The 23,443-nt window shown below is 41.4% G+C and overlaps 1 protein-coding gene across 1 annotated transcript in view; it reads left to right on the top strand.

Moving 5' to 3' along the window:
• LOC125446855 (sorting nexin-1-like) overlaps positions 1–23,443 on the top strand; it is a 37,841-nt gene that overhangs the window by 1,308 nt on the left and 13,090 nt on the right. The window contains exons 2-9 of the mRNA XM_048520780.2: positions 7,099–7,192; positions 8,051–8,178; positions 9,037–9,109; positions 12,489–12,532; positions 12,871–13,012; positions 14,557–14,635; positions 20,426–20,501; positions 22,525–22,638. Coding sequence (XP_048376737.1) covers positions 7,099–7,192; positions 8,051–8,178; positions 9,037–9,109; positions 12,489–12,532; positions 12,871–13,012; positions 14,557–14,635; positions 20,426–20,501; positions 22,525–22,638 — 750 coding nt within the window. The remainder of the gene's footprint in view (positions 1–7,098; positions 7,193–8,050; positions 8,179–9,036; positions 9,110–12,488; positions 12,533–12,870; positions 13,013–14,556; positions 14,636–20,425; positions 20,502–22,524; positions 22,639–23,443) is intronic.

Genomic DNA, 23,443 nt, shown 5'->3' with positions numbered 1-23,443 from the left:
CTTAAGGAACTAGTTGGCCAGTCAGTTCACTGGCCCAAAGTTTTGCTGTTGATTCCATTCTCACTGAATGAGATGCTTAGCACCCTTCAGAGTGGAATCAGTAGCAAGTGATGCTCTGCTAAAATACTACTCCATGCTGCATGCATGTTTGGTATAATTGCTTACAGCCTTATAGCATACCTGCCTGCTGTACAACTCAAACATTAGCTTGTCTTTTGTCAAGCCCAGATGTGCTTGGGCCAGGTTTGTCCTCTGGTGCAAATCTTTGCTGATATCCAGGTATCTGTGCAGGTGATGACCAGTGCAATGTGACTGTGAAATTTACAAATTTGGACTCGTGCATGAATGGTATGGCAACTCATTGCAAGATCTCACAGAAAACAAAAAGCAAAATATTCACGTTCCGGTCAGGGTACACTTTTGGCCAAATTGTAACTTCCCACCATATTGCTTTTAAATTGGTTACTAAATTACATGCTTAAAGCATTCACAGTGAAGTATGGGTCAGTTTAAAAATACCAAATTATCCACAGCTGTAACAGGAAGATCAAGTTGTTGCTATAGCAGTGCTGTTTTGACCCTGGCTTCTGCCAGTATTCCTCACATCTTAATCTATCTTCATGGCTACCTGGAAGAAGACTTCAAGTATGCTTGTTATGGACTAGACCAGACCCCCTCAATATATATACTAAGGTAGCCTAAGCCCCCTCTTTCTTTAAAGGTAAATGTGAGGTGCTGTGCTCCAGGTGCAATTTGAAATGTAAAATTCTATTTTATTCTGGTCACTCATCAGGTAAAGGATTTTTACAATTAAGTATTAATTAGCCATTTTGCTTTTGTATAATGCTACATCCAAAATAGCCTGTCCTGTAGCTTTGTCTCAATATGCCTTTCTAGAAGACCAGTGCTAAAATAGTTCAGAAAATTATCTTCCACAATTTGTGTTCAGTTGGTTCTTTTTCCTAGTCTATGTGTAGATTGAATTTATCTGACGTAGGTGTGTTGCATGTGCTGCAAGCTTCTCTCATCTTCTAACTTGTATCTCATATTATGCTACCACTGCTATGTGGCCTATCAAACACTCAAAGGTCTATCAAAAAATTGTCAAAGGTCTGCTGACCTTTGTTTTCTACCCAAATTGATTCCCTTACTAATATACAGATCTCACTTTATGCTATCAGTGCAACTCCATGTCCTTCTGTCCTTCCTAAATTTCAAATATCTGGAATATTTAGTGTCCAGTCTTCATTATGCAGCCATATTTCTGTAATGGCAATTATATTGCAACCATTTACCTCATTTTTGCATTTTAGATTTCTATCTTGTCGCAAATGCTACAAGAATTTGAATCTTCATTTGAAGAAAGTGGAGTATATTTAGGTCTTTCAGGTGATTGTGAAGAAAGATTTAAGGTGATTGAGGAATATCTGTGAAACCTGAGACTTAACATTGTCTTTTTCATTGTTCTGGGTTTGAGGCATACTTGGTTCTTGGCTTTTCCCCCCCCCCCCCTCCTGTCGGAGTCTCCCTCAAGCTTTTCTACTTCATCAGCTCGACTCCCTTACCCCTCCAGGTTTTTTCGATCAAATCAAAGATTATTTTGTCTATTGTCAGTCATCAATAGCTGGTGGATTTGCAAAGTTCTGGAATAAATGAACTTTGCATTTTGTTCTAATTTCTGTAATAATCTTCCTTCAGTTTGTTCCAAGGTGAATGCTTTTTTCTTTTAAAAAATGTTTATATCATTCTGAGTTGAGGGTGTGGTTGGCTAGGCCAGCACTTATTGCCTATCCTTAACTGCCCAGTGTGAACCACACTGTGGTTCTGGAACCACTTGTAGGCCAGACCAGGTAAGGATGGCAGTTTTTTCCTTAAAAGACAGTGGTGAATCAGATGGATTTTTCTGACAATGGCTTAATTAGACTCCAAATTCAATAAAAATTTTCAATTAAAATTACTTCATCTGCTATGGTGGGATTTGGAGCCAGGTCTTAGAATGTTACCTGGGTCTCTGAATTAACAGTGCAGCAGTAATATAATTAGGTGTCCCATCCCCTCAACATCTGCTGTTAATCTGCAGGTAACAATCAGGATAAAAATGCATGATAAGCAACTAAATGAATTGATGTTGAGTTTTAAGCTTTTAATGATGACTGCACAAAGGTTCATTGTAAAGACTGCTAGGTCAGAATTCTGAAACTCCCCCTTACCTGTATTGTTGTTGGCCCTATGTTCCAAGGAGAGTTCATCACACCACCTTCAGGACAATTGGGGTGGGCAAAGATGGCTGGCCCAACCAGTGACTCCCACAGCCAGTAACACTTTTTTTCTAAGAATGCTTTGATTCACCTGAAGTTGAAAGGTTTTGTATATTGTTCTAGAAAAAAATGCCATCCTTTTGATGTGACAGCACAAATGAACAATGTCACTATGGTCAATTTCAAAGCATCAAGGTGCCTTGCCAAGTCCCAGTCCCTCAATTCCTGTCTGTTCTAGTCATTCAGGTAGATATTAAAGATCACAAGGCATTACTTCAAAGAGATGAATAAGAAGGGTTTAGAGGGATATGGGCCATTTGCTGGTAAATGGGTCTGAGTCAGATTAGGATGTCTAGTCTGCATGGGCAAGTTGGACCAAAGGGTGTTTCTGTGCTGTATATATCTCTGATTCATTTGTGAACCTTGAGCCAGAAGCCTTCAGCCCCTGTGCCATTTGTTTCCTTTCAAGTTGGTTCTAGCAGCTCCTAGCAGGTAAATGACCAGTGGTGAAACATGCACTTCTTTTGAAACAAGGTCACGGTGAATGTTTCTAATTGTGGGGGAATAAGATGTATGTCAACAACTAACTTGGTGGAGGTGACTTGTGACCTTCCTTCCCTTCTTCCTTGTTCTGATTTCGGGTAGTGGCACTTCTGTTTTGCTGATAATTCATGACATCTTGGTATGAAGTGAGGCAATTTGTTTCAGTTGGGCATCTTTATCTGACTTCAGCAATCGGACCGGTGTTGCATGCTGAGAGCCAATTATTTTGGGACTGGTTTCAAACTACTTGGTGCATCAATTTGAATATGCCAGTCTCCTGTTTTCTTTTAATTTGTTTGTGGATGCTGGGCTAGCATTTATTGCACATTCGTAGTCACCCTTGAAGGTAGTGAGCTGTTCCTTTAATCCACTGCAGCCCATTTACTATGGATTGACCCACAATACTTTGGGTCAAATTCCTTGAATTCCCTCCCTAGCGACACGGGGAATGGTGATATATTTCCAAGTCAGGATTGCAAATGCCTTGATGGGAACTTGTAGGTGGTGTTGTTCCCAAGTATCTGCTGCCATTGCCCTTCTATTGGAAGTGGCCCCTGGTTTGTAATGTGCTGTCTGAGGAGCCTTGGTGAACTTCTGCAGTGCATCTTGTGGATGGTACACACTGCTGCTGAGTGTCAGTAATTGAAGGAAGGGATGTTTGTGGATGTGGCACAAAGCAAGAGGGCTGTTCTTATCCTGGATAGTGTAATGCTGCTTGTGTTATTGGGGCTGCATCCATCCAGGCAAGGGGGGTGTACTGTATCTCACTGCTGGCTTGTGCCTTGTAGATGTGGACAGATTTTTCGGGAGTCGGGAGGTGAGTTACTTGCTGCAGTATTCCTAGCCTCTGACCTGCTGTTGGAGCCACCATTTGTGGTGAGTCCGGTTGAGCTTCTGGTCAGTGGTAACCCCCGGGATGTTGAAAGTGGTTCAGTGATGGTAACACCATTTAATGTCAAGGGACAGTGGTTAGATTATTTCCTATTTGTGATTGTCATTGTCTGTCATTTTGTGTGGCATGAATTTGTAATGTTGATAATAAGGAATCATGAAATTGGGCGGAGCTATCATTGAACATGACTATGTTAATGAATATGGCTGCACCCATGGGTTTTAAATGTTCAGCTCTGGTGGTTCCTCAGAGTTTAGCTATTTGTGAGAGGGAATCAGAACAAGGCTTTCTTGTATTTGCCTTTGACTCCTACCCGAGGTCTTCTGCCTCAATGTTGAGGACTCCAGTATCATTCGCTCCTGACGGTGTACTAATTGAGCTATGAAATGAGCAAAAGTGAGGTGGGGACAGAGTTGGAGAAACCTGTTTTCCTGCAACAAGTAGTTTGCCTTTGCCATGCATTGCTTTTATCCCACACACTCTCTAAGGTTAATCAGCACATTCAGTAGTTAACTTTTATTTTTCCCCAAATGACTGTGTGGTTTTGGTGAATGTGGATAATTGCCATTACCCTACTCCTGAGCAAGTGAATTTATCAGACACTGAGAAGGATGAGATTCTCTCCGATCATAGCCCAGTGTTCTGTACTGACAGTAAACCCCTGTGCTACAGCTGTACTTCATGGTGAATCTGTCCCTGCTTGTATCCATAATGCACATTTCCCATTGTAGGAATTGTATGAATTATGATACATGCATTCTGTTTTGTATCAAACTCTATAGGAGAGCAGATTTCCGAGCTTGGGTGTGTCTAGTAGAGTGGGGGAGGAATTCGACTAGTTGGAGCCTGCTACTGCATGCAGTCATTTTAAGTAGATCTATTTGGAGGTTTTACTTCACAAGACTTGAATAAACTTACTCAAGCCTTGAAGTTTAATCTTGATTGTTGGGATCCCAGTCTTGCTAATGGATAGAGCTGTGCTATGTACTTCATTCTTTAGAAGAGTGATCACTTCGTGTGTTATACTTTAAATGGTTATAAGAACATCTTTGTAACAGGAACCTTGACTTGGTCTTCGTTCAAAGTAAATTAGCAACTGGAAATTGCTGCTGTGCTGAAGGGCTTCAGCACTAAGGCAGGGGGAATTGTACAGTGTTCTATGCTGTACAAATCATGTTAGACAGCCAGATGTTTTTGGTTTTACTTGTACTGGAAGTAAATGAATCATTGTGATATAGAGGAAGCTGTTGAGTGTAATATGCACAGTTGACTACTTTTTAAAAATTCCCTCTTGCTGGAGTTAGTGACAAGGGCAGTAACCACACTCTGCTAAATTACTGAAGTAATCTTAACTTGTGAACAGTTTATTGACAGTGCCCATGTAGACATCCCAGAAGATCAAATCATGTCTTCAATTCTGATTGCACTTCAAATTGTGTCCCACAGGGACTGCAACTAGTTGCAATACATATTAAATAGTTTGGAAGAGGAAAGTGATGTACTCAGTAATTTGGCAAAAGGTTAGCAAATTGAGTATAATGTGGGAGAATTGTGAAATTCTCCATTTTAGAACAGGGAATGAAAGAAGTCTTAAGATGCAGAAAACTGCAACACATAGGGACTTGGAGGTACTTTTCCATGAAACACAAAGCTAACACACAGTTGCAGCAGGTAATCGGGAAGGCTCATGGACCGTGGCCCTTTATTCCAAAAGAGTTATAGTAAAGTACATCAGGAGTTCTGAGCGGCTTTGGGCCCCTTCTTTAAGGTAAGATAACGTTTTTCCACTGGAGGTGGTTCAGAAGGATGATCCCTGGTATGGAGGGATCATCTTATCCCCAATGACTAAACAGGTTGAATGTGCTGATTTATAGATTCTGTTACCAACCTCCAGCTTCAAATTTTTTTATCACTTTCACATTTGGACGCTTATTTTGAGGATGATTTACTCTGGCAGCTCTGTTTGTGAAACAGAATCATCTTTTCTAATGAATTTAGTTAAGCAAATAAAGTGGGCATATGTTTATAGAAATGAGTTCATATGATTTGACTTGAATGACTTTTTAAGTTGAGTCAACTGTTAAATATCAGTAGGGAACTGTTCCATTGCAACTGATGTAAAATTCAAGGGATGGAGGTTAGTATTCTGCAGTTAACTCTGGCAGTATTTGAGTGAAGATATTTTATTCAAGGCTTCTGTTTTTTGAACCAGTTTAGTTGTGCTTTTTATTCTGCCACCTCTGTAGAAGTATACTTGGATTAGAAATGAAGAGAAGCCTAAATGTTTCCTCTAATGAGTGCCTATAACAGGATTACTCTCATTTTTAAGGTGGGTCAGTTGAAGATCCCAGGTAAGGGTTACATTGGTAATTGAGTCATTTGAATGACTGCAACAGTTCAAACTCCTGCAGTGTCATGTCTCGTTCTGGTTGTTGTGCCTTCCCATAACTGTCCCTTACCTGTTTGATCATTTCCCCCCCCCCCCCTTGTCAACCTGTTTGTGTTCTGATAACTTTCTGACCACCACACCCCAAGTTGGGACTTAAACCATGATGTTTTGACCCAATGGTAAGGCCAATACCATTGTGACCATAAGACCCTTTCAAATTATAGAAATCCCAGCGTGTGGAAGCAGGCCATTAATCTCATGGGGTCTACATTGACTCTCTCTAAAGTGCATCCAACCCTAGCCCTGTAACCCTGTGTTTGTCATATCCAATTCACCTCTCCTGCACTTTCCTAGGCACTATAGGTAATTTAGTGTGGCCATTCCACCTAATGTACACATCTTTGGGCTGTGGGAGGAAACTGGCAGAAGCTCATCCAGACATGGGGAGAATGTGAAAACTCACCACAGGCAGTGTCCCAACCTGCAGTTGAACTCCAGTCTTTGACATCTTTTATTTAACTTTTTTAAGCACTGTGCAGTGCGCACACTACTTGTCTTTTACTTCATTCTCACCACTTGTCCTCTTCTCCCTCCCTGCTGTCTAGGCCACCTTTTGGTGGGGGAGAAAAAAGCTTCTGTTTGGATTACAATAGTAAACCTTTCCCAGGAAGTTTGTTTTGCTTTGAACAAGGTAGTTAATTGCTCACCAGGAGCTCCAGGTCCTTATAGTGAGCTAGCTTGTTCTGTGAGAAGTTGAACTTGAGCTGAATTGAGGAATAATGTGGTTTCTCTGTATTTCCTGAGTTGCATAATTCCTTTGAGATGTACAGTAAGGATACTACCAGGTGCCCAGTTACAGATATATGGGCAATTTGTAGGTCTTTACCATCAATTCATGATCCTGCAATTTAAACCTTAACCTTGTGAATAAGTGCTTCTACTAAATTTTTACTTCACAAAATTAAGTGGTTTATTTTGCTTTTATATTCAGTGAGTTTTGCTGTCTTGCTTTTTAGACCAGTCCCTCAGAAATGGATTCCACAAAGATTTCTGGCAATAGCTCCAAGACAAATGGTATACACTCTGACGAAGAGCAAGATATTTTTGCAGGTAATAAGTTTAAACTTTCAGGAATTTATTTATTCTTCCTCATGTAATGGTTTTCTGCTGGCAATACTGCAAGGCATAGCTACAGCATCTTTTCAAGATAAAGTCAGGTTTTATTACGCAGCCATATATCCCCTCTTGTAGCCCCTGTTTTCAGATGTCGGTCCAGTTCAATTTCTAGTCAATGGTTGGTAGATTTGATATTGATAATGCCATTGAGTGTTATGGGACAGTAGTTCTAGCATTTCTTGACAAATAAATCTTTACCCGGCGTGACTGTTACTTGTCATATCTTGCATGTGGACACAGCTGCTTTATTATCTGAACTGTAAACTGGCCAAATGCTGATCTCCAGATGGTGGAGAGAAAACAATTGAAAGTAGTCACCTTTTTAAGATCTTTAAGTTTTTCTAATCTTCAAGGGAGATCTAGCCCTAACCTCTTTTTCTCAACTACCTTTTGAGAATAATGTTTATGCTTTGATAAATCATCTTTGAGCTTGCCGTCCAATGTTTCTTGACAGGTCTGGTAAGAAATGTTAACATGCTGTAATATGTTGCTGAGGGAGCATGGACCTGTTGATGTGACCCACTCGTTATGCCACCATGAGAGAGCTAGCGCATTGGCCTAAGGTTGGGTGGTGGAGAGCAGAGTTGTGCAGTTACGCAGTTGGGATCTATTTTAAAAACTAGCTAGTGACTAGTGAGCCAGTTCGGATAGCATCTGGCTAATGAATTAAAGCACAGGTATAGAGAGCAGTGCATCTGGAGTCACAAGGTGTGCATGTTGTCTAGCTCAGGAAAGATAAATGATCTATGTAGCTGGAGCACATAATTGTATCAAATATTGTCTTATTTGCAGAAGCCACTGTGGAGTTATCTCTGGACAGTCCTCAAAACGACAATCAAACTAAACCATTGACTGCTGGTCTGACAGTAACAGTTCCATCTGGATCTGCTATACAATCCCAGACAAAAATATACCAAGAGGTAAGGATAGTTTTAAGCCTTCAGTGTTATGAGCTCCAGACCTTGGTACATGAAGCAAACCTTTAACTTGCATTTTGAGGAAAAAGTAGCTTTCAAGTTTCGTTCCACTCCAGTCGTGCTTTCTGAAACCTCCCAATATTGTCTATATCTTTTTTGCTCTGCTAGTAAACATTGACTTCACAAAAAGGTGAGTTGCCTAATGAAGAAATCAAATCTGTTGCTTATCAGTACAAGACGTTGCATTTCAATCTCTGGCCTTTGACCCAGTCTCCAGCAGCACTAAGTAAATAGGTGATCACCCTGAATTATCATTCCCTCAATGGCATGAGGTGTTCGTAAACCTATACCAGCCACATGGGCTTGTTTGCTCAAGCTCTTGCATTGCCTTTGCTTATTGCTGGTTTTTACAGTTCTAGTAACGGACTTTGTAGCTAGATAATGCAGTGCTATTTGAGAGATTGCTGCAGCCAGCTGTTATCCTGCATTGGGTGAGAACTAAAACCATTTTAATCATGCACTTCATTACTGTATGTTGAAACCAACAACAATTCATCTATCAATAGTTAATTTGGTACAGGCCAGTATTAAATGGCTTTCTGGTGTGTACAGTTCAACTTTCCATGAGCTAGACATTGCAGTCAGACTGTTTGTTTGTTTTTGTTTCTTTGAGTTTACATTAGAGCTGCTGATGGTGTTCTTTAATTAATCAGACAGTCATCAGAACATAGGCAAGATTTTAAAAAGACCCTCAGTTGTGCCTTCCCATGAAATTTAAATGGATGGTTGAAGTGTTTGTTCCTTTTAAGCTGTTTTTTCTGGGATAATCATGGTGATGCACCTGTTTGATTCCACTAACAGTTTGAGGAAGAGGTGGAAGAGGAAGAGGATCAGTTTGATGTGAATGTTACAGTTACTGAGCCAGAGAAAGTGGGTAAGTCTGATTCATCTCCTATCCTAGTGCCCAAAAATAAGTTTTTTGTTCTAAAAAAATATTTGGGGAAAGTGATGTCTCTAGTCAATAAAGGGGCAGCATGGTGGCCGCTACCTCAACGCAAAGAATGCAGGTATGATTCCATCCTCTGCAAACTCAACACAGACCGTTGACATTCTACCTGTGTCTGCATGGGTTTCCTCTCACAGGTCAAAGATGTGTGGGTTGGTTGGATGGATTGGCCATGCTAAATTGCCCATAGTGTCCAGGTTGGTTAGCCATGGGAAACTCTGGGTTACAGGGATGGGGTGGGTGAATATGTGTGGGTTGCTGTGGACTCGATGGCCAAATGGCCTGCTTCCGTGCTGTGAGATCAATGATTGAGATTTCAGCTTAAATGTTCATGTGGTTAACATTGGTTACTGTGTGCAGCTTTCTCATTTTAAATGGCATCTGTAAATGACTGAGTGCATTCTCCATTGGCTGTCTATTATTTCACTCTTTTTAATTCAACACAAATCTCCAATCCTGACAATATTGACTCTGGTGCTTCTGCAGATTGAGGGCTCTTGTCTTCGCTTTTCAAATTGAGGGTGGTGGTTTAGTGGAGCTTTGAATAGACGAGACCATGATGCTGACGTAACGTAGGGTGAGTTTCTCTGTTGCGTTCTTAATCAGAGCTGCAGCTCTGCAGAAGCCAGGCTCTTAAGAAATAGAGCCAGGAGCAAATTCTCTTTTACCCAAATGGGAGCAAGAAGTCTCTAGTGAGAATGGTACTACAGTCCCTTGAACAGTAGTAAAACATTAGACAGAGTATGCAAGAAATATTCAATGTGATAAAGGGACAGCGATAATCATAGGTGACAATCGCAAGATAAACTGGAATAACCAAATTGGAAGTTGAACCCTGGATATAGAACTCTGTTTTTTGAGAATCTTTTGAGTAGCACATGCTGCACCCAACCAGAGGGCAGATTATGTTCAACTTGTTACTGTGTGATGTAATGGTATTAATTAATGACTTCACCCTTTGGTAGAAGTGAGCACAACATGATTGAATTTTGTCTGGTTTGAAAGGGAGAAACTTGGGTCCCAGACTAGAATTTACTTTATGGGCATGATAGCTGATCTAATTCTAGTAAACTAATGTACTGGACTGGAGATCAATCAGAGATGCAGTGGCAGAGGATATTTTAAGAATATTTCTGAATATTCCTATTACAAAGGGGGGAAAGAAATCTAATATGCTAACCCACTGTCTGTAGTTAACTGTGGTTAGGGAAAAGCATCAAATTTGAGGGAAGCACGTTGTGACAAAAAAATGCCAAGTTGGTGGTTGACAATTAGGAAATGGCAGGTGTAATGAATGAATATTTTTGCTTGAGTCTTTGCTGTAGAGAATACAAAATAATTCCAATAATAGCTGTAAATCAGGAGATGGTGGGTGTGGGTGTGAAGAAAACAGCTTAGTGAACTTACAATTCCCAGGAAAGTGGTACTATGCAAATAAGCAGTACTCCAGGTCTAGATGGATCTCCTTTTTAGGGTCTTTAAAAGTTGTGGTGAATGAGGTAAAAAAACCTTAATTTTCTAAAATTCTCTGGATGCAGGAAATGTTCTACCTGACAGGAAAGTAGCAAATATAATCTTTTGGGTGGTACTTGGGAATATGGAAAAGTTCCTTTTTTTCTGTTTGGTTGAAAGGTGATAAATCCTCTTGCTGAGGCAAAGTAGCTAATGACCCTCAGTGCTGAAAATTGAGGAATGGTGATTTCAGTAGCTTTGTCAAATACCAACATCCCAGCACCTAATTTGAGAACTAATTAAGAATAAGTGATCTAGTGATGAGTGAAGCGAGCACTTCCTGGATTTCACTCCGGAGTCCAAGATCTGTACAAAGATTTTTGTTTTTGTCTTTGGCAATGATAACCACTTTGCTTTATAGATTATGGTTCATCGTGTTTATACTGAGCTGATGAATGGAAACCTAACATTCAGTGAATGAACACCAACCAAACTAGGACAAGGCATTTTTTTAATTCACTCACTGGATGTGGGTGTCACTTGCTGACCATCGTTTATTACCCATTCCTAAATGCCCTGTAAGGTGCTAATGAGCTGTTTGGGTAGACCTCCAATGCTGTTAGGGAGCTTTGACCCAGTAATTACAATTCAACATTTTCACATTGTAATGATTTGAAATGATCCTTATGGGACCATTTTACTGTGGCAAATTTGTTTCCCCCACTAGGACTTTGAAACAGGTAGTCAATACCCCAATTGCCAAATTCATCCAGATTTTTAAAACAAAACGCACCCACCTCATTAAGTCACTGTTTTGTCATCTCATCTATTGCCTTTTTGAAGAATATCTGAATTCTTTTGACCCTTCCAAGTTTGAGCTTTGCTAATTAGCCCTTCAATCTCAGTGCTTACTGAGAAATGACTAGTTTTAAGCTGGGGCTGATCATGAAATGGGGTGTTGCTAGTCTACAGCCCTGTTTGACCTGATTGTACTCTCCATCACCCTGATGGCTCTGAAACCCCTGGTCCCTTGCAGAATCTGGTGGAAAGAAAGCAAGCCATCTGCTTGAAAAAAGCTCAGGCCAGTGGCAATGTAGTTTTACTCCAATCATGGATTCTGACCCTCTGGTTAAATGTAAATCTAGGAGCATTTTGTAATTTATTGGCAAGTAGACTCTAGTTGATAAGAGTCATTGAAATCGAAAATATAGTTAATGCTGACTGCTGGGCTATTAAATTTTAAACCAGACAGACTGGCTGATTTTCTCCGGGCAGTACTCTGACCAACAGACCAGGTGCTGTCACGAATCAACACTTTTTTGTGTAGTTCAAATGTTGGCTTCCCCTACATTTGTCATATTGAAAAATGTCCTGATTGCAAGATGTAAGGTTTTTTCCAGAGAAAAGACACTTTGTCTGATTTAAATTGCTTGTTCAGTGTCTGGGAGAGAATCAACCCAAGGGTTTGTGCGTTTTGATTCTTCCCAAGAGGGCTACCATCTTGATGTAGGGAGCTGGCTTTGCTTCTGTGTGGAGCTGTATCTTGCTGATCTGCAGTTCAGTCAGGATGCAGACTAAGCTTACCTAAGGTGTCTCCACACATCTAAACTACCTTGGTCAAAACACGTTCAGCTTCCAAATGGCTGAGTTAAATGCAGGTTGCAAATGATCAGCCTAAACATGTTGGCCAAATAAAAATAATTACTCTTAAAATCAGTAGATTTGATACCCAGCTTGCAGGATCCTGCTGCTGTTGTCTAACCCTGCTGGCATTATTGTATACTTATTTATTTGATATTTGGAGGTAACACAGCAGCAATGTACCTGGGATAATTTTTATTTTTGATTTCACTAGGTGATGGGATGGCTGCATACATGGCCTATAAAGTGTCTACTTTGGTATGTATCAGCAGAGTTTGGGTATCTTGCAGTATTGGATGACGTTTCGTAATATATCTATATGACTCACTATTTCAGTGGATCAAAAGAGCTACATGATTCAAAGGTTCAAAGTTCAGTTATTTAGGGTATATGGCTCGGTGAATATTTCAAATGTTGTTTAAATGAACATGTAAATAGTCTGAAATATAAAATGGGCAACGAACGAGAGAATTTTCAACTATCTGCCATTTTACCTTTTTAAGGTAAGGGCATGGGTTCTTAATGTGGTGGATCTTGGGTCAGTGGGTGTGCGCACACGTATGAGTTTGTGATGTTTATACTTTTTTGCTTTACAGACCAGCTTATCAATATTCAAGAGGAAGGACTTCAGTGTGAAACGAAGATTTAGTGACTTTCTTGGATTGTATGATAGACTGTCAGAAAAACATTCTCAAAATGGTTTCATAGTTCCTCCTCCTCCTGAGAAGAGCTTAATAGGTATGTCCATAATTAGGATTCATGTTTCATTTTCAGTCTTTTGACTGTCCAGATCTCTGTACTCAGGTCAATATTTACGGAGTTTCAAATTACTTTTAAGAATCATTGTTATGAAAGGAGGACTTGAAGATTGCTTCTTTGTTTAAAGGAACATTTCATTCTGTTTGAAGCTGTCCCAGCATTTCATTTCACAGCCTTCCGCTTTTAGTGGATATTTTCTTTGAACACCTGGATTGTTAGTGCCTTGCTGCTCCTCTTTCATCATGCTCCCCTGCCATTCCATTAATCCTAAATATTTATCTCAAGATCAAGCACTGACTCACGAGTGATTTGGATGCTACTTTATTTCCCTCGCTTGCAGCGAAGCAGCTGCTCACCCCACAGTGTTCTATAGCCTTTCTCTGTGTCCCTTCCAGAGAAGAGAAATGCTCCTACCTGGCCTTGGCTTTTGTGTATGTTCTAGATCAGGATTACATGAATAAATTTTAGCAGGAAATATTAATCCCAAGCTTATTTTCTTATGGGGTATGGACCTTCTTGAATTTTAGACCTTAACCCTGCCAATTTTCATGTTATTCTTGGTAACGATCAACTTCTAATAGTGCTTTGGATTTTTTTTTCAGTACAATCCTTTTACCTTGATGTTTTTTAAAATAAAAAATGCCAACGTAACCAACAAACTAAGCAATTTCTCCTCTTGTCTGAATGTGTGTAATATTCACGTAGGTGCACAAACACAGCTTTGCAGTACCATGTTATGCCTGGAACAAGATGGTACCATCCAAATAGTGTACTGCAGTCAGTAGGTAAATTCCTGACCTGGTATAAACTCTACAATTAGTCAAAATGGAACTGCGCATGCTGTAAATCAAACAAAAACAGATGCTGGAAAGCTCAGCAGGGCTTCCAGCATCTGAAGAAAAGTTAGTTAATGTTTTGGGTCCAGTGTATCTTCCTTATAACCAGACCTGAAACGTTAACGCTAACATTTATTCATGGCCTTTGGAATATTTGCTGAGTTTCCAACAGCTTCTGTTTTTGTTCCACAATTAATCTGTTTCTCACCATAATAAAAACAGGTGGACTAACCAGTTTCACTTGCTGTACATTGAACAGTAAGCTCTGAGTATGTCTCTGTGCTGACCAGAAGATGAGCCTTGCAGACTTAACTTTGTGTTGAACTTTGGTGTATGAAATCTTAGACAGAGTAAAGAGTGTTGTTGCCCAAGCTAAAGTTCTGGCTGGCCTCCCAGTTACACAAATGACTTGGATCAGTTATTGTTTTGGAGGTGAGAAGGACAACAACAATGAATTGGTTCAAATAGGCCAAATCTGCTCTAGTCCCCACTGCTTCATAATTGCTGGCAAAGTAATGCAAGTGGAGCTACAGTCCACTGAGCTGTCAAAGCATTTTGGAGAGATTAGCAGATAACACCCAATGTTGAGCAGATTGTGGTAGAGGTCACCTTGGTGTTGGCAAGGCATGTGCTGCTCTGTTTCTCCCCTCAATACAAATTTATAAAATGGATTCTCTTTTGGGTAAGGTATGACCAAAGTGAAAGTTGGGAAAGAAGATTCTTCCTCCACTGAGTTCCTGGAACGGAGGCGGGCTGCATTAGAACGGTGAGTACCAAAAGAAGTTGGAGGCAGCCAAAATGATGTAGTAAACCTTCAATCTGCATCTTAATACATACGTTGATGGATGTTTGGACAAGACAAGGGTAATGGGGAGCAGACAAAAATAAGGCCACAATCATACCAGCCTCTTATTAGCGGAGCAGGCTTGTTGGGCTTATCTCTTCTGAAAGTTGTTAGTTGACTGACCTTGACGCGAGGTGCAAGGAAAAGTTGATGCAGAGTCTGTGCAAGTGACTAAAAAAAAGACTTGGACAGGTGCTTGAGCTATAAAGGTGCCTTTTGGGGGTGCAGATGCCATGGTTGGAGTGGGGAAAAATTTAGTTCAGGCATGGGTTGTAAAACTTCAGGGAAGAGATTTAAGCAAATGACACTTTTGAAAGTGGATCTAAAGAACCAATGTGTCTTGTCAAAGGAGCTTCTGGTAGGTGGCTTTTGGTGTGAAATCGGTTACAAGCAGCATGTAAGATCATGTCAGGCATTGGAATATTTGAGACTAGCAAGTGGACTGAATTGGTGGTTGGGAATTAGTATTCTTGATTGTACATGTGTTGCTGGATGTACAGGTCCAGAGAGCAGAAGCCTGTTCTGGACATCTCAACTGAAGGGAGACTGGAAACAGCAAAAAAATGTGTAAGTGCTTTGGTCTCTAAGATTGCAGGCTAGTAAATTCTATCCATGGAAGCTAACTTACCTGCAACTTCCCAAATGTCAAGTTTTGGTGCTATTTTCAGCTGCTTTTGAGTTTGATCTTTCTCTAAAGCAGTTTACACATTCAGCTACCCTTTTTTAAAAAGTGCTCAACCATAAAATGAGGAACTGAATAAATGTACAGCTACTGTTGTCAAACTTTACTAGTTTCTTCATGCATGCTGACCACCCCCAAGGCACCTCAGTATATAATCCTACAATCTTTAAACTTCAGCTCAATAGTTGACTAAGACCAGAGTCAAGCCTGGGATATAATTGTAACCTGTTATGGCCTAGTATCACTTGCCTTTTGTAGTATCTTATCCAGTCTAGAAAATAACTTTGATTGTGAGTGCATGCCCCACCTGTTCCTGCAGTTCTGTTCCTTGAAAGATTAGTCATAGTAAATTGCCCCATTTTTCAGTGTTACACAGCCATGTTGGCAATTCAGCTAATAAAGAACAAGTCTCCGTGGTTTACTGGCTGAATGGCAGCTAGGTGTCCATTACAACTGTTGGGGTTCTGCCCAAAATATCCTTTGTAAAACCACTGTAGAGAAACAGTTTGTTACTTCCTCTGCCTCCCCTAGTGTGAGAGGAGGATGAAAAGAGGGAGAGGGAAGTGACTTGTTGAACAAAATGATGAGTGTCACAACTCCCTTGGAAAGTGCCCTGATACCCAAGCCCCTCTACTCACAACAGAAGTTAATCAAATTACTCAGTCTTCAGTTGTCCAGTTTGAACTCTGGTTAACAAAACCCTGACCAAGATTCTGTCCTTAACAAGAAAATGCTATTACAAAGAAATCCATTCTAATGACAGGCAAGCAAAACAAGTGAGTTTTATATATTGATAATGTAGCTGAAACTCTGACCATCTTAAGTCCCTACATGTGCATGCACGCAAACAAGCGTGTATGTTGGAGGGAGAAGTACCAAGAGCAACAGCCCCCAGGATTTGAGGTGTCCCTTTTGTCTCCTCCAACACTGTTCTTTGGTCTCTTAACAGATTATTTCTTTCTTCAAAGAACTGAATGTTACACTAACTGAACGGTCCTTCAGTCTCTTAAACCATGACAACAGCTTGTAGTAGCTGATGAGAATAGCTCGATGTCTTCTAGGTTTTAGAACATCGAACATTGCAGCACAGTACAGGCCCTTCAGCCCTAGATGTTGTGCCGACTTGTCGTACCAATCTGAAGCCCATCTAACCTACAATATTGCATGTACGTCCATATGCTTGTCAAATGATGACTTAAATGTACTTAACGTTGGTGAATCTACTACTGTTGCAGGCAAAGCTTTCCATACCCTTACTACTGAGTAAAGAAACTACCTCTGACATCTGTCCTATATCTTTCACCCCTCAATTTAAAGCTATGCCCCCTTGTGCTCGCCATCACCATCCTAGGAAAAAGGTTCTTCCTATCCACCTTATCTAACCCTCTGATTATTTTATATGTTTCAATTAAGTCACCTCTCAACCTTCTCCCTAATGAAAACAGCCTCAAGTCCCTCAGCCTTTCCTCGTAAGACCTTCCCTCCATACCAGGCAACATCCTAGTAAATCTCCTCTGCACCCTTTCCAAAGCTTCCACATCCTCCTTGTAATGCGGTGACCAGAACTGTACGCAATACTCCAAGTGCGGCCGCACCAGAGTTTTGTACAGCTGCAGCATAACCTCATGGTTCCGGAACTCGATCCCTCCATTAATAAGAAGGCATACAGTGTTTTAGCTTTTAACAGCCCTGTCAACCTGGGTGGCAACTTTCAAGGATCTGTGTACATGGACACCGAGATCTCTCTGCTCATCTACACTGCTAAGAATCTGACGTTAGCCCAGTTGTTTGCATTCTGGTTACTCCTACCAAAGTGCTTCACCTCACACTTGTCCGCATTAAACTCCATTTGCCACCCCTCAGCCCAGCTCTGCAGCTTATCTATGTCTCTCTGTAACCTACAACATCCTTCGTCACTATCCACAACTCCACCGACCTTAGTGTCGTCTGCAAATTTATGAACCCATCCTTCTATGCCCTCATCCAGGTCATTTATAAAATTGACAAACAGCAGTGGACCCAACACCGACCCTTGCAGTACACCACTAGTAACTGGTCTCCAGGATGAACATTTCCCATCAACCACCACCCTCTGTCTTCTTTCAGCAAGTCAATTTCTGATCCAAACTGCTATATCTCCCACAATTCCATTCCTCCGCATTTTGTACAATAGCCTATTGTGGGGAACCTTATCGAACGCCTTGCTGAAATCCATCTACACCACATCAACCGGTTTACTCTCATATGCCTGTTTGTTCACCTTCTCAAAGAACTCAAGGTTTGTGAGGCGTGACCTACCCTTCACAAAACCGTGCTGACTATCCCTAATCAAATTTCATCTTTTCTAGATTATAAATCCTATCTCTTTTATAACCTTTTCTAGCGCTTTACCAACAACTGAGGTAAGGCTCACTGGTCTATAATTCCCAGGGTTGCCTCTACTCCCCTTCTTGAACAGGGGAACCACATTTGCTATCCTCCAGTCGTCTGGCACTATTCCTGTAGACAATGACGAGTTAAAGATCAATGCCAAAGGCTCGGCAATCTCCTCCCTGGCTCCCCAGAGGATCCGAGGATAAATCCCTTCCAGCCCAGGGGACTTATCTATCTTCACCCTCTGAAGGATTTCTAATACCTCTTCTTTGTGAACCTCAATCCCACCTAGTCTAGTAGCCTGTATCTCAGTATTCTCCTCGACAAAATTGTCGTTTTCTAGAGTGAATACCGTTGAAAAATATTCATTTAGTGCTTCCCCCTATCTCATCTGACTCCACACACAACTTACCACTACTATCCTTGATTGGGCCTAATCTTACTTTTGTCATTCTTTTTATTCCTTAAATACCTATAGAAAGTCTTAAGGTTTACCCTGATCCTATCCACCAACAACTTCTCATGTCTCCTCCTGGCTCTTCTGAGCTCTCTTTTCTTTTTTAGGTCCTTCCTGGCTACCTTGTAGCCCTCGAGTGCCCTAACTGAGCCTTCACATCTCATCCTAACATAAGCCGCTGCCTTCTTGACCAGAGATTCCATCTCCTTCATAAACCATAGCTCCCGCGCTCTACATCTGCCTGCCTTCCTGACAGGTACATACTTATCTAGGACACACAGGAGCTTTTCCTTGAATAAGCTCCACATTTGTAATGTGCCCATCCTATGCTCCCTAAATCTTGCCTAACCCCATCATAATTGCCTTCCCCCACCTGTAACTCTTGCCCAGTGGTATACACCTATCCCTTTCCATCACTGAAGTAAACATAACAGAATTGTGATCGCTATCACCAAAGTGCTCACCTACTTCCAAATCTAACACCTGGCTGGGCTCATTACCCAGTACCAAATCTAATGTGGCTTTGCCCCTTGTTGGCCTATCTACATACTGTCAGGAAGCCCTCCTGCACACACTGGACAAAAACTGACCCATCTATAGTACTCGCACTGTCATGTTCCCAGTCAGTATTTGGAAAGCTGAAGCCCCTCATGACAACTACCCTGTCTCTCTCACTCCTATCGAATCATCATTGCTATCCTTTCCTCTACATATCTGGAACTGTTTGGAGGTCTATAGAAAACTCCCAACAGGGTGACCTCTCCTTTGTTCTTTCTAACCTCAGTTGATGAGTCCCCAAACATCCTTTCTGCAACTGTAATACTGTCCTTGACCAACAATGCCACGTTGCCTCTCTTTCCGTGCCCCCCCCCCCAAAAAAAAAACCATCTTCTTGTTCTTACTGAAACGTCTAAATCCTGGAACCTGCAACAACCATTTCTGTCCCTGCTCTATCCTTGTCTCCGAATTAATGATGTGTAATGGTGACCATTTACCATCTTGTATGAAGAAATTCGCCATCAGTCTGAAGTAGCCCGCCTTTAGTGTGGTGACTGTCCTTGCTATGACACACACCCTGTCCTGTGTTATCTTCCTTAGTTTTACCATGCCTCCCGTGAAATAGAAAGCCATAATCTTAATCCCCCTGCTCTTTCTATATCGTAGGGCCCTTGTTAGTTTGAGCCCTCTGTACCTGCCATAACTTTTTCCCTCTTTTCTCTTCTCTTTCCCACCTCCACCTCCTATCCAGTGTGTTCATTGGACATCCGTGTTCATGTTTCCCCTAAATGCCTTAGATCTTGGATCTATGGTTACTGGCACCAAACTGTGTTTCTCCCTTTCTTCCCTCTTTCTCTCACCACCACCCACCGCGCCCGCGCATCCCCCCCCGCCCCCCGACAATTCTACTGGTTGCTCAAATCTAGATCTCTCTCTCTTACGCACTACCTAAATATTTATCCTTCTCAACATAGTGCTAATTAGAATGAGGGATCAGTGGTTTAGACTGAAATGAGGAATTCCTTCATTGTAGGGTGTCCCCAAACTCTAGATCATTTTTAAAGCATATTGAAGATGTTTTTGGGTGTCATGGGAATAGTGCAGGAAAGTGAAAAGTGTTTTGCTTGCTACTTGGGCAGATTCTACCGTACAAAGTGCAATAGCAGAGCAGAGTGCAGAATAGTGTTACAGCTGCAAAGAAAGTGCAGAGATATCAGAATTAACGTTTGAGTTTGAAGGGCAGTCATGATCTCTTTGAAAATGGAATGGTTTGGAAGGACCAAATGGACAACTTGAATTTCCTATATATCACTGAAGGCCTGGTGTTCCTGACCAGTTTGGTATCTTGTGCACTAGGTGGTATCTGACCTGCAATCTACACAGGAATGAGAAGGTTGGTTTTAGCTGCATTCTAGCTTGTGTATGGAGTTTGAGGGTTTTTAAATTTAGTGTGCATTTCTGCAAAAGTACAGGCAGCTGTCCATTATGATGTGTTAACACTGCATAATGGACAGCTGCCTGTACTTTTGCAGAAATGCACACTAAATTCTGTGTACAATTTCTGTGTAAGATAATTCTGTGTACAATTAGTCGTAAATATCTATCTAGAAAGTATAATTGGGTGTATGCAGAAATGATATTTGGTTGATATTTCAGAACTTAACCCCAAAGAAAACTGCCAACCCTCTGGTTATCATTCCAGATATCTACAGAGAATCATCAAGCACCCAACACTCTTGCAGGATCCTGATGTGAGAGAGTTCTTGGAAAAAGATGAGGTAATCTCCTCCATTGTGGGAAGAGAGGGTTTGCTTTACCATTTTTCCTCTGCTAGTACCCCATCAACCCTTCCCCTTTCAAAATATCATGTTTTCTGTTTATTTGACTATCTGGCCTTTCTCCAGTCATGTGTTCATGATGCTGTGTCTTGTGTTATGCAGTGACATCTTGTCTGTATGCACTTCATTTGTTTTTTGTGTTGCCCTCATGAGTTCTGCATCTAACAATTTTCTGGTGATTCATCCCACTTTAATTTCCTTTCCATTTGGAATATTGTTTCCCCTTCTATTTTCAGATTTTTATTGCAACCCCTGTCAGATTGATCTGTTCTAAAATGTCATTCTTTCATTGACCAATGCTAGTCCATTGGTTGTACTTTTCCGGTACTTGTCCTTTTTTCCTCTTGTCAGTAAAGAACAGGAATATTCAACTTAGTTTCCAGCCAACTGGCCCTTTCTTCCTCCATCCCTGTTTTCCACCATACATTCATGTAGCTTATCCATTCTGTTGCCCTTGTGACTAGCTGAATCGAAAGAATCCATACAGTGGTGAATACCCAATTTTACAGAAAGCTTTGAGGCTGCATGTCCTGAGGTTTCCTAATCTGTCAAGCCCGATATACAAATTGACTTGTGCATTGCAAACTCACTCAAAACCAATGATTTTCCTCTTGGCTTCTAATACTTAAAAAGTTGGCTAGAAAGATGTCTGGTCACTGAGTGTTTGTTTTTTTTTGGTCCAATCAAACCCTGCACTTTAGATTCCCTACAGTGTGGAAACAACAGGCCGTTCGGCCCAACAAGTCATGCCGCCTCTTGGATCATCCCACCCACACCCATCCCCCTATAACCCACACACCCCTGAACACTATGGGCAACTTCGCATAGCCAATCCACCTAGCCTGCACGTCTTTGGACTGTGGGAGGAAGCCGGAGCACAGACAGTTACCCGAGGTTGGAATTGAACCCGGGTCCCTGGCGCTGTGAGGCTACAGTGCTAACCACTGAGCCACTGTGCTGCCCCTAGGCTTTGTAGAACCCTTACATTTTGTCTACAAAAGTACCTCAAGCTTCCAGTTGCCTGTCACCTCAACATAACACTTTTGCTACAGGCATGCTGCAGTACTCCGAGGCTCAGTGCAAAACGGATGGACACGTCTCATTTTCCCTTGGAGACCATGCAGCCTTCAGGGCTCTATATCAAGTTCAATAATTTTAGAACCCAAGCACCACTTTGTCCTGTGCATGACCCCATTTATTACTCTCTTCTGGAGAAGAGTCATTGGACTCAATGTTAACTCTTTCCTCCCACAGATGTTGCCAGACCTTTCGTGGTTCTACCCCCCCCCCCCGCCCCCCGTAATTTTTCTGGTTCAGATTTCCAGCATCTGTGGTTTTTTCTTATCCTCCTGCTCTTTACCTGTCACTAAATGTAGTAAACTAGTGGATAAGCTGTCCTAGCGGTCAACAGCTTTTGCTTGGGTGCAAGGTGGTGTGAACTTAGCATGCGTGGGAGTCATTCATAGGATGAGGGCTTTGCTGGCCAGGTAGCATTTATTATCCACCCATAATTTCCAAGATGGTAAGGATGGCATTTTCCTTCTCTAAAGCATGTTAGTGAACCAGATGGGTTTGTCCTGACAATCAGCAATGGATACTTCCAGTTTTGTTGAATTCAAATTCTACCATCTGCCGTGGTGGGATTTGAATCCAGGCCCCTAAATTATCTGGGTCTCTGGATTAGCAACCCGGTGATAATACCACTAGGCCATTGCCTTCCCTGCTTGTTAATGTGCTAAAATGTTCTAATTGTTCATTTTGGCTAGTGTTTTTTTACATTTTATTGACTTTTAACATGTCTATCAAGAAGTTGCTCTAACATTTGTTCACGCATGCCATGGGTTAACTTTCAGAGTTAGAAATCTATTGGAAACTGTCTCGGACAAATTGTTTGTGTGGGTAGGAAATGGCTTTTTGGTGAGCAGTGTGCTATATTGCATTGACGTTTCGATCTGATTTACAGTTGCCACGAGCAGTAAACACTCAGGCTTTAAGTGGTGCTAGTCTCCTTCGGATGGTGAACAAGGCTGCTGATGCAGTCAGCAAGATGACCATCAAGATGAATGAGTCTGACATTGTAAGTGTTTGTGCTACTGTGGAATGAGCAATAGGCTTCAATTTGTTGCTAATGTTCCCCACACCCAAGTGATTTGACAGTAGACAATAGGTGCAGGAATAGGCCATTCAGCCCTTCGAGCCAGCACCACCATTCATTATGATCATGGCTGATCATCCACAATCAGTATCCTGTTCCTGCCTAATCCCCATAACCCTTGATTCCACTATCTTTAAGAGCTCTGTCCATCTTTCTTGGAAGTTAACTGTACATGCATCTGCAACTTCCTCTGGTAGTTCATTCCATTTACACACCACCCTCTCTGAAGATGAGCTGAAAGATGACTTGTCTAATTAAAAAAAAGTATTTAAATAATGGCCAGAATGAGAGCTGCAGGTAATAGTTGAGCAGCTAAGTTCAGATGATGGTCAGAAAGACCCATGTCCTGCCATGTGGCTTCTGTTGAGCTGGCTGTTTTCCAGGTATAGCAATGGGAGTGGGAAGGATAGAGCTTGTTCCTTTGCTGAACCTGTCAGCCAAGCAGAGGAAATCCTATTCCTGATCTCCATACACATTCTCATCCTCTGGGTTTGGTCTGTGTGCCTGTTTCTGACCTGATGCACTGTTTTGAAGGGAATATGTTTGTTACTTTTGTTTCTCTAATCTTTGCTACTTGATTCTAAAAGTTGCAAAATTATCTGCTTATGATTAAAGTGGCCCTTATCATGTCATGACTGGTTACTTTAATTTTGTGTTTCAATAACCAACTGGAAAGCCTCAGAGTATGGGCTGAGACAGCTCCATCTCCATCTATACACATCATTGT

Source organism: Stegostoma tigrinum, chromosome 36 (assembly GCF_030684315.1).
Source record: "Stegostoma tigrinum isolate sSteTig4 chromosome 36, sSteTig4.hap1, whole genome shotgun sequence".
In the NCBI taxonomy this organism is placed as follows: domain Eukaryota; kingdom Metazoa; phylum Chordata; class Chondrichthyes; order Orectolobiformes; family Stegostomatidae; genus Stegostoma; species Stegostoma tigrinum.
Note: the sequence above shows the minus strand (reverse complement) of the source record. Positions and strands in the feature narration are given on the sequence as shown.